This window comes from Drosophila willistoni (assembly GCF_018902025.1).
Source record: "Drosophila willistoni isolate 14030-0811.24 chromosome 2R unlocalized genomic scaffold, UCI_dwil_1.1 Seg167, whole genome shotgun sequence".
Taxonomy (NCBI): Eukaryota; Metazoa; Arthropoda; class Insecta; order Diptera; family Drosophilidae; genus Drosophila; species Drosophila willistoni.
In genome coordinates, this window is record NW_025814050.1 from 8,356,863 (window position 1) to 8,373,759 (window position 16,897).

A 16,897-nucleotide genomic window follows, 5' to 3' on the forward strand; every position below is an offset into this window, starting at 1 on the left:
TTGATATCTATATTCTCATCCTTATACGTCTATTCGTATCCCTATATCTGTATGTTATAGATTTATTATAAAATGGAAAACTTTTCAACTAAACAATTTTTACAGAAAAGTCTTCTAGGGCTCAAAAATTTAAAGTTGACAAAAAATTTTTAAAAAAGTATCCAAAATTTACTTAATTGAGATTTGTTTTTGGCATTACAGGGTTTTAGTCGACAATATTTTAAGATTCAATTTTTAAATTTTTATATATTTTCTTTCAAACTTTTTCTTTGTGATTTTCAAGGCCAAAAGGAATTGTACGTATTAACTCATTTCGCAAGGCTTTTCCAATCTGAATTTCCAATTCTGAGGTAGCCCTTAAAAATAATTCCTTTAAATAATCCAGTAAAGTGTGGGAAATATGGTTCTACGATATTTATTATCACTTAACATTTTTTGTAGCTTTTAAAATTAAACCAAAAAAAACTACGTAACCATCTAAAAATATCAATTTGTTAGAATTTTCTTAAAACTTTAAAAATCATGAGGTAGGATTAATTGCAGACTCTCTGATATAGAATTATTATAGAAGAATTTGCAATTTTCTCTTTTCAGCGTTCTTAATTTTGTTCACTTTATTTATTTTATTATTCAATTTGTTTAACGTTCAACATTTTATATAATGTTGTAAGTTCTTACTAATAACTAAAGATAACTAAATTATAGAAAACATGAAGAAAACATTACAAAAACAAATAACAAATATAAGTCGCTACTGATGTAAATATCTTATGAAATTTATGAAAATTTCATTATCACAATTCTGACGCATAAACATCGTCTAGAACTTTGCAATTGCGATAAGTTCAAAAGGAATTTCGAAAGACAACAGCTGACTTTACGCCACAGTTTCCCCTTTGGACCATTCTACCCACGATATTCAGCTATTCTCCATTCTCCATTTCCCATTTCCTATTTTATTTTATTAAGCAAAGAAAGAAATATAAAAGTAAACAGTTGACGGCAAAAAACACAACCAAACACACAAACTCTTAAGTGTATATGTATGTATATGTATGTGTTTGTAGACGTATGTATTTGTATAGCGTCTTTCCACCAAAACATCCCACGCCCACACACTCTCAACGTCATATGAACGCCCCATTATTTACTTAACGTAACTTGAACATTCTCCGAGGGTAAAACAGTCTTTGCCAAAATATAAAAAATATATATCTAAAGAACTGACAGGAAAATGTGAGTGTAGGGAGGATTGTTGGTTGGGGGTACAATGGGGAAGACACTTGGCTTACCTGCCAGCCAGAAGGCCGGCTAGTCAAAAAGCTGTCGTCGATGCTAAGCGCACAGTCCTCCCTCGACCCAGAAACAAAAACAACAAACAACAAAAAATGGAGAAAACCCATAAAATATGCAGCAGAATGAGGTAGAATGGGCAGAATGGGCAGAATGGGCAGAATGAGCCGGATGGCAGCCCGTGTATTTCTCCCCCACTTTTTGCCATCATCTCAGGGAATATGGCAAAAATGGCGAAAAAATGATTTATGTGGACGCCAATGGTAAAAACAAGCAAACAATAAGCAGCAACGGCAAGCAGCAGGTTCACCAGCTAAAATAACAAAATCAACTGATTTCACAATTTGGCCTACCCATGGCTCCTGGCCATGGCGTCCGGACTCCGGACCATCTTCATTTTAGTATTCTTTTTTTCTTATTTCCTTTCTTTGCTTTTGAGATTTCCATTTATTCTTACTTTGGATAGAGAGAGAGAGAGAGAGAGAGAGAGAGAGAAATGGAGACTCTGTGCTTTAACTGTCTTAAAGTTAGATATTTTGAAATTTGTAAATTTTCTTTTATTGTAAATTAATTTTTGCTTTAGAAGAGATAGAATTCTCTCTTCTTTTTCTTTCTTTTTTTTTTGGCTTTAGGATAAATTTAGATATATTAAACAAAGACGGCAAGTTTTAAATATGTAAAGACCTATAATCTTAAGACCTTGCCAATTCTTCTATATACACGCACACTCACACAGATGACCGATACCAATTTGAAAGCCTATAACGCCTTTCGTCGCGATTTGGCCAAAATTCATCGGACTTTCAATTCATATACCCAAACTGAATTCACTGACGATGCGGCAACTTGCACAGACTCTGAACTCCAGCTAATTGATGAATTTTCTCTTCAAACTGATTCTGATACCACGCTTAAGATTAAATTTCCCACATATGAGATGAAATCGAAATAAGCCAAGTAAGAAACATTTATTTTGATAGTAATCCAGCTTAATATAATTGTCCTAGATATCAGCAAATATGCTAAACAGGAAGCAATCAAAAGACCATAAATTAGAGAAGAAATATCCCAGTACATGGACAATTGACATGAAAGCTGCCCTGGCAAAGAAGAGACTACCAAGATATACTATATCCGAGAGCAGTATGGACATGAGCGAGACATCTCTAGCAGTTCCCAGTGACCTAGAACAATCCAAATCTGAAGAAAATGTTACAGAAAGTCTGGAAAATCTGGAGTTGGAACTATCTGCCTCACAATCGGTCATATCTCTGGAAACTCAAGATCTAAACACCATTCTCTCCCCTACATCGTTTCGTCATTCGAGCAGCGTTAGTACTATTGGCAGCTCTCATCTAACTATAGATGATTCTGAGACATCGGGTTATACGACCGAAAGTATTTACAGAAGTTCTCCTGAAAGCAGTTACACCTTAACCGGCAGCTCTTATAATAGTTTCCAAATCAATTTTGGGCCACCGCTAGGGAACTTCTTACGTGAAATTCACATAGGCATTAATGCCAATGCCACATGTGAACAGATCGAGGGCATCTGCTGGGATCTACGTCGTTTATTGACCAATGAGATTGCTTTCATTCATCAAGCAGGTGATTTTAGGCCCGCCATCTATTTGATTGCCTATCACTATATGTAGAGGAGAAAAAGATAGCCCAGAAGGTGAAGGACAATGATTGCCAACTAAATTTAATTCAAATCAAAATTTCAATGTTAATATACGATTTTCTTATTTTCTAATTATGACTTTCTCATATCGTTTTATTACATAATAGACCACTTTTTTGATACATGATTCTTAAAAGGTCACTTTACTTGATCAAAAGAGTTTTGTAGAATTTGGAATTCGAAAAACTAATGGAGTCACTTGAATTTATGAGTAGTTATGAGTTAAATGGCTTCTCGAAACTCTAGGACCGAATTGACTATAAAAACCGTGTTGTGCAAGATATAAAAAGGAACAAAATTGTTTAATTTGTCTCTTAAGTTATTTATTAAGAAGACTCCAAAATCAAATAAATAATATAAGATAGAAATCAATATCTATATAAAATATAGTTATATATCGAATTCTTTTGTTTACTTCGACTACCTTTTATTTTCCTGTCGAAATACTCAACGTAAGAACTTGAATAACATGGAACAGGAAATTGAATATAAAAGTAATAATATATTAATGAAAATGAATCATTTGAAATACATTTTTTTCCAATATACCCACGTGCAGGAACTACTTACATTTGGATTGAAGCATTCGTCTCAAGTCTTTCACAGGCTTTATTTGCTTTATGAATATATTCATTTAAAGCATATGTATGTAGTTTTGGTGTAAAGTTCTTTGAAGACTCTAAAAATCGTGTCCAACGATCACCTTTAATATCTGATATAAGTTCCTAAATCTTACGATTAATCCCGTTTAGATCCATATTATAAACGTAAGGGGATATTTTATCCATAGATACAGTAAAGTCCAGATACACATACATTATCAGTGCGGGCAATTAAAGACTTTATCGATTAATCCATATTCGTGATAATGTTAACAAAAAAAAACCTTGTCAATATTCAGATTTATCTACTTATTCATTTCTTTAAAAATAATCAGTCAGATAATCCTGATAAATATTCTTTTTAAGTTATTAATCCATCTACTTTTCGCTTTAATTTACTATTTTTGGCATGCGAACAAAAATTTATTCATGACTCAAAAAAGGATCAAGGTCATTTTATGCAGGCTTAAACTAATAAGTAAAATTCGGTGGCATATACAAATACATATTTTGACAAAATGTTCTAAACTAAAACAAGAGTAGAAATACTTCGGGTCTTAAGTAATTTGAAGAAAACAATTAAAATTAAAAATAGTAAATTGAGGAAAAACTGTACTCAAAACATATCTAATATACATAGTTTAAAAATATTGTATATATAGAATATTCTTGTGAACAAATACACTTTTTAACTGGCTAAAGAAATTTATTGAGTTCTCTAACACATTCATGAAAAGAAATTGAAGTATAAAAGTATTTATCAAAATATATATTCATTGAAGTCGTCAATCTTTGTTATGTGATCCATTTTCATAATGTTAATAAAGTGTAAAAATAATCACGGGTTCCCAAAAACCTAACTAGATTTTAATACAGTCGACGATATATTTGCTTTGCTTACTCAGACAGCCTCATATTTATACCCTTGCAAAAAGGGTATATTAATTTTGGTCAGAAGTGTGCAACGCATAGAAGGAAGCATTTCTGACCATATAAAGTATATATATTCTTGATCAGCACGACGAGACGAGTTCAAATAGCCATGTCCGTCCGTCCGTCCGTCCGTCCGTCCGTCTGTCCGTCTGTCCGTCCGTCTGGATCAACGCAAACTCCTCCTAGACCGTAAGAGCTACAGAGCTGAAATTTTGCATGTAGGCTTGTATATACTGCAGGCGTTGTATATCTCGGATTCAGCCGGATCGGATCACTATATCATATAGCTCCCATACAAATGACAAAGTCACGAACAGTGACTTTTCTTAATAACTTCGTTATTTTCTGAGCTATTGTCATAAAATTTAATATTGGTGAGTTAATTACACATATATACGACCGTGCCAAATTTGATCGAGATCGGGTGACTATATCATATAGCTCCCATAGGAACGATCTTTCGAAAACAGTGACTTTTGTCAATAACTTCGTTACTTTTGACGCGATTGTTTTCAAATTAAACATTTGTTAGTTTAATATATCTGTTAATGACTGTGCTGAATTTGATAAAAATCGGGTTACTATATCATATAGCTCCCATAGGAACGATCGGTGGAAAACAGTGACTTTGATCAATATCTTAGTTTTTTCCTATGCTAAGATTGTAGGCCGTTCTTTCGCAAACATTAACCTTTTTAGCTTGAGCGTTTTTCCATTTTGATGGCTATAGGTAAGGAAAGAGTTACCATAAAAGTTGCAAGGGTATACAAACTTTGACGCGGGCGAAGTTAGCCCCGGCCCTCTGGTTTTTGTACTTACTCAGATAATAAAATTTTTATCTGTTTCGATAGTGTCTAAGTTTACTAATAATATAAATACATGACTCTTATTGAGAAATTTCAAAGCTCATATCGATACTTATAATCATTAATTCTGACCATTTTCTAATTCATTTGGGAAATTATTTAATGTAAAAAGTTTAATTTGTTTATTCCTAACTTAAATAAATTTTCAAAATTTTCAAAACAGTATTAGTTTTCATTGTTTGTTATGTCTTATGACAATCGATTAAAAACTCAAGAGCCTTAGAGGGTTAATTGAGCCCTTCACATATTTGCAATTTTATTCAATGAAACAAGTTCTGAGCGTTCTGAGCGATCTTAGGTCTGTTACAGCATTAGACATCAATCGCTTGTTGACATTATGACAAATTATCCAAGCCCACTAGAAAATAAATTCCACCCCAAAGGCCTCAGAATCAGGAAGGATGATAATGGGAAGTAAGAAATAAAGGAAACACCGACAAGCCAAAACGGATACGCTTAACGCTCAACTCGGATACTAAAACAGACGACAAGCATGCGGGAGGGGTGAGGGAGGGTAAGAGTTGGAAGGGGAGAAGACCAAAGCCACACAAGAACGACTAACGAACGACACGCGGCCAAACAGTTGAACGACAAGTGCGCAAGCCATTCGACTTTTAGAGGGTCTGAGGGGTTTGAGGGTGCGGGCTTGATCCTGAGAGAGAACTATGTGTGTGTGTGTTTGTGTGTGTGCGTGTGGGGGGGAGAGAAGCGGGTATCGGGAGTGTTTGCTTAGTGCTAAGTGCATGCCAGTGGAATACCATGGTCATGGTGGGTATATGGACATGGGCAAGTGGAAATGATAAACATATTTACACAATTTTTGACAGGCCCACAAAAAAAGGAGCTACACAAGAACGGGTGAAACAAAACACCCGTGGGTGCAGCCCTTCCTCCAACCCCTTCATTTCTCTACCTTCTCTCGCCCAGGCAAGTAAACCGAAAACTCGATAAATATGTTTATGTGCAAATAACAAAATATTTGTCGATTGTCGGTTGAAGGGTAAAGGAGATGGAGAAGTGGAATGGGTACAGATCGGGGTATAAGATGGGGTATGGCATGGGTTTCTGGTTGTCGGTTGTTGTTGGTGGTGCTGGTGCTGGTGGTGCTGGTGCTGGTGGTGGTGGTGGTGGGGGGAAGCACCGCAAGCGCATAATTCAATTTTTCTGCTCGTTTTTGCACGACGCTCGGTCTCGGTCCCGGCGCACGTCACTCAATTCCATTGGGAACACCCTGGGTACGCACTTTTCCAGCTCGGCATATTTAGTGACACGTGGCCTTTAGCAGCCTCAACTCTCCAATTTCGTGTGGTTTCACATAGACCTTGTATTTATTTGTTTGTAATTACGCGTGTTCCAAAACAAAATCCCGGCCCACTCGAAAAAATCGTCTCACATCGAGTCGAGAGTTGCAATTTGAAGTTGGAGTCGGAGTCGTAGTTATAGTCATGCTCATTTCTATGCCCTCTGCCACGTGCTCATCCCAGCACCGCCTGCTCCATATTCCCTGTGCATTAGCGACTAGACATTTGGACATTGTCAACAGTGTTTCGGGGCTTTGGCTTTTGGATTTGGTTACGGCTTTGTCTTGTCTGGCCTCATGTCAACGTACGCGTGTCTTCCAGCCGCCCATTTAGCCCATTGTGTGTGCCTTTTGCGAGTTGTCAACTTTTCCAAGAGCCTGAAGCTGAAGCTAAAGCTTTCAGCCGAACGCGAGAGTCTTGTCAATTGATTTTCCGTGGGATTTGGGCGACATCAAAAACGAAATCATAAATGTGACATGTGGGATTCTATCTCCATCGAATGATATAAAAATTGGTATGAGACACAGTCGAGACGTAGGATTTGTTAGACTTTAAGTTAAGTTAAGGAAATCGTTATAGAAGCACTTTAATGGCAATATTTTTAGTAAAATGCTTTATTAGCAAAAAGACTTGTAGGAAAATAATATTAAATATTTTCAAGTAATTTCTTCAAGAAAATGATTCATCTTTAACTCTGAGACTAGAAGTCCTACACTCATATGTAGAAAAAAAATCTATGTTCCTGGGTTTTGGATATATATACTAAATGTGTCGAATTTCGGAGAGTTTGCTTTATATCCACTTTCTTAGATTTCCACAATTTCCAAGTTAAGTTCGAATAAATATGTATTTTCATCTAAAAAATGTACTAATCTTTTAGTATTAACAGACGCTTCAGACGTAAAGGCAAAAGGCAAAGTCACAAGCAAAAAAAAAAAAAAATTGATGGTTCTTTTGCCAGCTTGTTGTCCTTATTGATTTTCAACAATTGACATTGTCATATCCTGCAAAGTCATGCTAAAAGGTGAGAAAACAATACTCCCTCAAAAAAAAAGGTAAAGAATAAATTTTTTCCCAATTGGTCGTTAAAATTTTGCTTTCATTTATGTATAGAAAACGAATATTACTTATAAAAAGAAGAATTAAGAAAAGTGGATATAAATCTTAGCAGAAAGAAAAATATTGTATGGGAATAAGTTTCATTTGTTTTGCTAAGTTTATAACATTAGTTTACAATTATTTTGCGATACAAAGCTTAAGTGCACATTAAGAAAAATTTAATTTGTATGAACTGAAACATTATTCTACCTTTGTTAATTTTTTTTTTTTTAAATATTTAAAATTATTGCAATATTTTCATACTTCATACGTTTTATCAATTGAAACAGATTGTGTATGAAGTTTAAAGGAATAATGTATTAAAATAATATTAACCCTCTAAGGCTCGTGAGTTTTTAATCGATTGTCATAAAATATCGCAACACAATGAAAACTAATACTGTTTTGAAAATTTATTTAAGTTAGGAATAAACAAATTAAACTTTTACCATTAAATAATTTCCCAAATGATTTAGAAAATGGTCAGAATTAATAATTTTATTAAATAAAGATATGTGCCTTGAGGCACTGTCTTAGAGGGTTAAGAGGAAAAAGACAATGGGCCTGATAATCGAGCAGATACAGCAATTTGTATATTGTATTTTTTTCAAATTATTTCGACTTATATAAAATTTTAATTTAAAATGTAAAATAATTATATTTTTAGATTATTTACGCCATATACTCAAAAAACTTTACAGTTTTTACCAGCAGTCGATTAAATCAGTAGAATCAATAAATTTAAAATAAATTAAAAAATGTTGTAAGCCTTTATATTGAATGTTTTATCCTTAATGAATACATACAAAAAAATATATATGTTTAGTTCCGTCTAAAGTGAAACCCTTTAACAGTGCTTAAGTCGCACATTTTGGCTTAATTTCCAACCACAGACATACATTTTTCTTAGTCAAATCCACACAGTCAAACAACAATTAAAAAGAGCATATAAAATGAGGGGGTTCCTTCCACCCACATACGACACCTTTTCTATCTCGACGTCTATCTCTCTCTCTCTCTTTTTCTCTCGCTCTGCTCTGTTTAATTGAAAAACACTTAAGCTGGCTAAGGACTACAAATGAAAATGTGCAAAACCATAAGCCAGGCCAACCGCAAGTTTCTTAGTTCCATTTGCCACACATGAGAGAGCAGCTATTTGCAACAAAGCTCCATCAAAATAAACTTTCAACTCCAAAACCCAGACTGACCAACAACCATCAACAACAACAAAAAAAAAAGGAAAGCATAAACTAAAAGTGATGGGGAATAGGGAACGGGAAAACCTTAACTAAAAAACATCCATTAGGACAAGCTCAAGTCAAAAGGGATGATGTCTTTTTGGTGGCTACTCACCCTCAAGCGCTCGATTTCTTGAAATTAAAGCAAGCACCAGTTCAGGATTTGGGTCATCGTGGTCGACCTGGCCAACTCCAGCTGCAGTGCCAACCGAGACGCCATGAAGATGATTGTGTTGGCCAGCAATCAGGTGCGATGCCTGAGGCGTTGAAGGCAATTGTTGAGGATGTTGCTGCTGTTGTTGCTGATGGATATGCGGCTGTTGTTGCTGATGATTATCCATGACTGTCAGATGTTGTTGTTGTTGCTGCTGTTGCTGCTGCTGCTGGTGATGATGCTGCTGCTGTTGTTGTTGTTGATGATGCAGCGGCGGCGGCGGTTTCAGGGTTTGCATCATTGCTAAGGCCAAATGCATACAAATCTCCTCTTCAACGATATATTTTAAATGTGCAGGGAAAATAGTTTCTTTATATTTATTTTATGTATATGTGGCACTTGTTAGTTAGGCATTAAACAATTGGTGCTGCCCTATATAAAATAATTTAATTTCATAATTAATAAACTTGTATTTGAATATTTTGCTTTTTCTTTTCTTTTGGTTGGGGATTGGGAAGTTAAAGGGGGTTCAATATCACACACGATTCGCACTCGCGTCTACCGATACGGAGCGTATTAGCCAAACGCGTTGTATCGGTTCGTTTGGTTGGCTATTTGCCACTGGCACGAGGTTCTAACAACGCTTCAGTTTCCAAGTCCCCGTCGTTCTTTTCTTATCGCAGGCGGTTTCTTTTTTTTCCCGTTTTTTTAGTGGGTAGTTGTTGGAGCTCTTTTTATTTTTGAGAATGTGCGTAGCTCAAGTTTGTTTTTCTATATCAGTAAATACAACCAAGTGCCACCCTCTTGAACAATTTGAATTTCTTACTTTCGCGCCAATGAGGCATAGAGAGTACTAGAGTACTATCTATGAATGATTTGCCTTTGGGTATGCATCATGCAAACAGCAGCAAATGGGGTTAAATCAAATCAATGGAAATCCATGTGATGAATTCATGATCGAACCATGAATCACTATCGATTGTCTAAATACCCCGACTTTCAAGACTCACATATTCATTTGTTTCTATATATGTACATATGTATATGGAGACCCTGAATTTGATGATATCCTATTAAACATAAATTATAATTACTATAGTTAATACGATTGATGTCACGACTTTCGCTTTATGACGGAAGGGACAAAAAAAAAAGTTTTACCACATGCAAATAAATATCAAATTTGCATCATCAAAAAGCAAATTTCCCTTATAATTATATTATTTATCCTAATTGAGATATATTAGTAGTTCTAATAAGAATCTCTTACGTCAATTTATGACGCCTTTTGCCATACTTATCGTAAGGGCCTTGTAATTTTTTTGGTTCACTGACGTCAATTTTTCAAACTTTCTACACAATTTTATCAAATTAAAATAAATGAATAAAATCTTACACAGAATCAATAACATTTACATTAATTCAAAGATAACAGTCTATAAATATGTCTAAGTAAATTTCCAAAAAATAAAAGACTTATAATAGGAAAAAAGCAAAAAAAAAGGGTTTAAAAAGTTTGATTGTTTCTTTTAAACCGAAATTATTAAATAATTAGTTTTCAAAAGAAGTAATTAAAGATTTAAAAAATACGTATTAAGATATGGGCCACAGTCTAAAATCTATAGATTTATCTAAAAATAGTTTCTGCAAGAGCTTTCAGGACTTAAAATATTCCAACTCTGTTTAAATCCTCATTATCTTAGTCATAGAAATATTTACGTTTTGGGTTTTTTTGAATAGGATTGGCTCTAGTTACAAAAACAATAAATCAAGGTCGTAGCGAATACTCAAAATAGGGACGTGTTTAGCAATTTTTTAAGTTAATTTTTTCAATATATTTTGATCAGGATTCCTAACAAGAATACAAACAGAGCTATATTTTAAAATGGATCACATTAAATGAAATGATAAAAACATTAATTTTAAAAAAATTTAATTTAAATTGAATGAATACCTAAACAAAGTGCAAAATTCAAGGCTCTAGGAGCCTCTCCCTTGCAATAAACCCAGGAAAAGTTATCCTCAAATACTGTACTAACGGTTCTACATGTTTAATATTTGGTATTATTTTCAAATAGAATCATTTAATTATTGTCTTAGACCTCGACTTACAAAATGAGCAAATGGGGTAAAGTCCACAGATTTTGGTGAAGCGACGTATTTAATCCTTTACATTTGAACCCCCGAATAATACCTTAAAATCGGAGCGACTTCTCCCCAATGTCCTTTAATTTGTTCTTCATTAATGCATTAGAAAATTTGACATCTTCTTTCTGACTCATTGCTATCCAGTCCAGCTAAAGAAAGATACACACTTCAAATAATATCTAATAAAAAAATGAAAATTTTAAGCAATTTTTGTTGGCCTAGCAAATTGTTGTTGCTTTCTTGTTATATAAACCTTTTTTTAAAGTTTCTACTAATTCATTTTTAAACCAGATCAATAAAACCAACATGTTTTAAAGGGATTTTATCTATTTTATCTAATGTTGTACACTTAAATAGACGTAGTAAAATATTTTTAAAATGTGGTATAACTTTCCATATAAAAATTAAAGTAAATATTAAACTGCTTATTGAAAAGTTCTGTTTCACAAGAACAGGACCTGTTCCACACAGGCTTTTAAAAAATGTAGTTTTGGAATGTTTCGCTGTCTCTCTCCCTCTCTCTCTTTCTGCGTTCTTTGCATAAAAATGGCGCCCAACGTGAAGGAAATTGTATCAGTAAGTTTCAGTTTCACCGACAATACGATAACATTTCGCTTTACGCAATCGCATAATATTACGAATTTAAAATATATCACTTAGGGATATTATATTTTTAATTGTAACCCTTAAGTAAAACTGTATTAGGTAATTTTTTAGAATTAAGGTGTTTGGTTGAAATAAATCCCTTTTGACCGCTTGCGTATCATTTCACTTGGCCAACATTTCACTTTGTTGCGCATCAAACTCCTCGCATTAACCTTTTTGATTATTGTATATTAATTATAATTTAGATTTTTATAAACAACTAACATTTCTATTTAGTTAAAATTTGTTCACTTTCTTGCACTTTCCGATGGACATTTCGAAATTATTTGCACTGCGACGCGAGGCGACGGTAAAATTTTTGTTGATATTGTGTGTGGGTAGAAATGCGACGGGAATCCGCACACGGCTAACCGACAAAATGGCGACGGCTAACGGTACTAAACGGCACGGCACGGCAGGGCATGGTGTGGTAACACTGGTGGCCAAAAAGAGCACTGCCTGCCTGACAGCGAGGTCGTCTGCTGCTGTTGTTGTTGCTGTTATTGTTGTTGTTGTTAGCTGTTTTTGTTGGATATATGTATTTTCTTTTTTTTTTATTCTTCTTCTTCTATTTGCCGCGCTGCATTTTTGCGCACTTTTTGACGCTTTTGTTGGAGCGCTGCCGTTTTTACGTTTTCATGCCGTTTGCCTTTTGTATATGAGACTCTGTCTAGTGTGTGGCAGTGTGTGTGTGCGTGTGTGGGGGGGTGTGTGTCTGAATGTGTGTGTGTGTGTGTGTGGGTGTGTGTTTACCAATTGATCTTAATGTGACACAAATGATATGGTAAAATTGCATACACGCAGCCCAGGCCAGGCAAAATAACAATGGCGACGGCGACAACGACAACAACAGGCAACGGGCAACGGCGACGACATTTTTATGCTGCTATCCTTTTTTTTATATTCCTCTTTTTTTTTTGGCATGCGCAATGTCCTTTCCTATACGTTCCCCATGGCCACCCCCTTGCAAATGCAAACAGCATTACAATATTTGTAAAAACGTAAAAATTTTAACCATCCCCCGTCCCGTCCCGTTTCCAACACCATACGCGCCCCTTTCCAAAAATATAATAGAACAAAACGGAGAAAAACAAAAACAACTTTTACGTATTTTTCTTGTTGTTTCTTCTTGGGTTTTTTTTTTTTTGTTTTTTTGGCTCAAGAATTTGAGCTGAAAGTAGTGTTGCAGCAAGAATACATAACGTACGGGTCCGGGTCCGGGCGACACCTTCGTGGCCCCAAAACAACAGTAAACAGCACTTAAAAGTCAGCGACAGCAGCAGCGAGATGATGACGACGACGATGACGATGACGGCGACGGCGACGGCGGCGACGACGATGGCAGAGGAGAAACAAATATGAGAAACTTAACTCAAAAAGTCCAAGTCAATAAGCGCGGTCAACAGCAAGAGCAACAACAAGAATTTGGTATCATCGTTCCAGGTCTCAAAAACAAGCGCCGCCCCTTTATATTGAAAACATTGGAAATCGTTGATACACACACACTCTCTCACACACACACACCGTGGGGAGAAAGGGGGAAGAATCTTTTTGGACATGCGCAAGAATTTCTTGTTATCTTATCGTCCCCCTGAGAAGTTATTGTCGTTTTGGTTGTTGTTGTTGCCGCCATTAAGCGCATTGACTTGTCTGGATGAGTGTATGGGTGGGTAAATGGCATGGGTTTGTAGGGTATTCAAGGGTTAAAATCGTTCCAACGCCGGCGCACAAAACCATTTCCCCTCTTTTTTTTGATGGTCTAGACTCTGGAGTGAACCTAGAATACCCTGTTGCTGTATCTGCATAAGGTGTTGTCTGTCTAGCATTGCGTTTTATTAAACCGCCCACTACCTGTGACCACCCTCAGCCCCACCCCTCCCTGGGTGCTGCGTTTGGGTCTGCACAACGATTTTGTTTTCGCATTTATTTATGAGCCGCTTAGAGAGCGCGCGCCAAATACTTGGACAAACACTTTGAACCCCAACAACCTAAAATGGGTAAAAGTGGACACCATAGGAGGTTTACTTTTTTCGATGGTGGTGGGAGGGAAGGGAACAGAGATGGCCAAAAAATAAGAAGGAGAAAGACAGACAGAGAGAGAGAGCTAGTGAAACAGCTGGCCGACACCATTTATGACATTCAGTACGTGGGTAGCTCAGTCAGTTGGGCATTATATGGAAGAAATACGTGAACAAACTTACTTTAAAAAATGTTTTATACGAGGCCTTATTAAAGAATGTACCAAACTAATAATCTAATGTGGAGATTCTTTTAAAAAGAAAAGATTTGAACTCTTTCCATTCAAGTTGCCTATTAAGAAAGTATTTCACAGTACTTTAAATCAAATGCGAATTTGGAATCTACTTCAGGTACTTTAAAGTCATTTAATTAATTGATAACCACTGAAACAAATATATCAAATATTGTAACATTTGATTAATTTTATATTAAATTAATGTTTTAAGAAATATTTTAACTTCAGTTTAACATACTTAATGGTAGAAAAAAAATTGTATTAGTATAATTAACCTTGAACATAAAGTTAGAAAAGGGTGAATTCTAAAAAAATAAGAAGTCTTTAATAAGTATTTATATAATACTCAAATATATGGTAATTTAGCTTACTGAAAAATTCGAAGATGCTATAGAAATACATCGATTGTTAATGAAATTTATATGTTTACATGAATTATTTTTTTAAAGCCAAGGATATCTTAAATTCTGATACAATTGAACCGTTCCTAAAATATTCGAATAAAGTCAATTAAAATATTTTTGGGTTTGGTTATTAAATATTTGAGTTCATATAAAGAATTTTAAAAAAAATGTATGTTTTTATTATGATACAGACCTTATAATAATAGAAAAACCAAAACAATACAATACAATATAATAAAGCGAACCTTGTAATAAATAAATTTTACAAAAAAATAAGTAGCAAAAAAACGTCGAATCAGTAAAAAGACTGGTTAGCCAGCAATTACGTATACGCAGGGTGTACCGGATAGGCAAATAATTTACTCTAGTATTATTAACTCATATTATTTGAGCAAGCACAGTACGCAAGATCCTTAAACATCGAAAATCTATAGATGTGGATCAAACATTTGCAGATGTCTCTTGAAGTTTTCAAGGCTTTAGGTAGTTTCAACTTTATTAGTTAAAAACCATATATGTACAATGTACATATTTCAATTTGATATAAAATGTAAATGTTCTTAAGCAGCACTAACTAATTTGATTTTGGTTTGAGAGACTAATCGGTATCATGTTTTGATTGGTTTGTTAATTATTTTGCTTATATTTTGCTTATGAATGATGAAAGAAAAAAAAAAAAGTTATTAAAATTCTTCTATACATTTAAACATATTGTCCCCATTGTTTTTGTCAGTATTTCCCTTAACAAAGTACTGATCAATAAAAAATATTTTAGTCATTGTTAAGTTTATTTCTTTGTGGCAAATAGATGTCAATTCATAAGAGAAATTCTGTCTCTATACAATTGCCTGGCGGATATCTTTTTTTTATTATTTTATCTTATCTGTGCAATACAAGCGAGTTGCACTGTTTCCAAGTTCAAAATAAAAATCTAGTTTAAGAGAAAAGTATTGAGCTTGAAGTAACAGACATAGAAAAAACTAAAACTCGGAGGTCCGGCAATGTCCACATATCAGAATTAAAGGAAGGGAAAAGCATCTTTTTAATCAGCACGGCGAGACGAATTCATATAGCCATGTCCGTCCATCAGTTTGGAGTAAAGAAAAGTATTCATAGACCGCTAAAGGTACAGCGCTGACATTTTGTATGTAGGTTTCTGTATACATATTGCAAAAATTGTATATGAGCCGGCTCGAACTACTATATCATGTAGCTTCCATTGCAACAATCGCTCAAAACGTCTTAATTTTTAACCTATTGTCATTAATATTTGTCAGTTTAAAATAGATATTAATATATCTATTATGCCAAAATTCACTAAGACCGGCGGAAATATCTCTGTATATACTGTCATGGGGATGATGGGTCGTCAAATTAGTTAAGCCAGAAAAACGTTTTTGCAATAATTCTTATATCATCTATAATTCCTAAAAACTTGATCAAAATCGCATGCTATATTTTCCAGCTATAGCATTTTATAATAAAATCTCCAAGTAAACAAAAAATTAAATGATCGCAATTGATCAGTGAAAAAAATAAATAAAAAGCAACTTAACCCAATCAAATGGCAGAGTCGACATTTAAAAAAAATTGAGAGAATATTGTTTAATTATATATTATTGAAAATCAAAGTATTGACTACTATAATTTCTAGGTAAATATGCGGGGTTTTCCATATTTCCCAGTACAACGATCAATGCAGACAGTAATTTGTTTACAAATAATTATCTTATATATATAAATTTAACACCTTATCGCGTGGAATCATTTATAGCTTACATTTTCATGATTCTCATTTCTTTCAGTGTTCATTGAATTTAATAACAATAAACAACAAAAAAATTAGGCTAACAACGGTCATCAAATTGTATGGTGACCCTGAAACCTGGCTATGATAATGGCTGATGAAATGCATTTGGACCGAGACCTAGTCACAAGACATGGCCAACCAACTTTACTTCGGGTCACTTCCGTAAAGTGGCAGCTGCTACTGCAACTGACTCTGATTCGGAATGACTCTTCGCTGCATCGCTTACAAAATCGACTTTGACTTTCAAATTTGTCTGTCTGAATGACAAGACGGGAATGAAAATACATACATATATCTATGGGAATGCATGTATGTATGTGTGTTTAAACTATCTACTTAAATTGTTTGCCAAATGATTTTTGAACGAGACCAGTTAATGAAACCGGATTGTTTACAGCTTTGTCTAAATAGTCGTTAGATGACAATGGTTTTTGTCTCACATTTATTAGACAATTACAAACGCGTAA

General features: G+C 34.5%; 3 protein-coding genes across 6 annotated transcripts in view; 2 read left to right on the top strand and 1 right to left on the bottom strand.

Moving 5' to 3' along the window:
- Positions 1 to 9,535, bottom strand: part of LOC6644456 (LIM/homeobox protein Lhx3) — a 41,775-nt gene extending 32,240 nt beyond the window's left edge. Inside the window, exon 1 of one of the 2 annotated variants that reach the window (XM_047010725.1) lies at positions 9,131 to 9,535. In XM_047010725.1, the coding sequence (XP_046866681.1) occupies positions 9,131 to 9,488 (358 nt within the window). In that variant the 5' untranslated portion in view covers positions 9,489 to 9,535. The remainder of the gene's footprint in view (positions 1 to 9,130) is intronic. The other variant, XM_023176609.2, reaches the window with a different exon arrangement.
- On the top strand, positions 1,904 to 2,374 carry LOC26530061. 3 transcript variants are annotated; one of them, XM_023176610.2, is made up of 3 exons: positions 1,904 to 1,969; positions 2,030 to 2,250; positions 2,308 to 2,374. In XM_023176610.2, exon 2 carries the CDS (start codon positions 2,030 to 2,032, stop codon positions 2,243 to 2,245), a length of 216 nt encoding a protein of 71 aa, XP_023032378.1. In that variant the 5' UTR covers positions 1,904 to 1,969; the 3' UTR covers positions 2,246 to 2,250; positions 2,308 to 2,374. The 3 variants fall into 3 exon arrangements, with proteins under 3 accessions (XP_023032378.1, XP_015033607.1, XP_046866684.1); XM_015178121.3 differs by having other exon boundaries at positions 1,910 to 1,969; positions 2,301 to 2,368; XM_047010728.1 differs by having other exon boundaries at positions 1,926 to 1,954; positions 2,301 to 2,368.
- Positions 2,313 to 3,017, top strand: LOC6644457. Its single transcript, XM_002067002.4, has one exon. The coding sequence runs from the start codon at positions 2,313 to 2,315 to the stop codon at positions 2,946 to 2,948; it is 636 nt and encodes a 211-aa protein (XP_002067038.3). The 3' UTR covers positions 2,949 to 3,017.
- Positions 9,536 to 16,897: the final 7,362 nt, after the last annotated feature.

Coding starts and splice junctions, on each gene's coding strand:
- LOC26530061 (XM_023176610.2), top strand. CDS start 2,030: ATGACCGATACCAATTTGAAAGCCTATAACGCCTTTCGTCGCGATTTG.
- LOC6644457 (XM_002067002.4), top strand. CDS start 2,313: ATGCTAAACAGGAAGCAATCAAAAGACCATAAATTAGAGAAGAAATAT.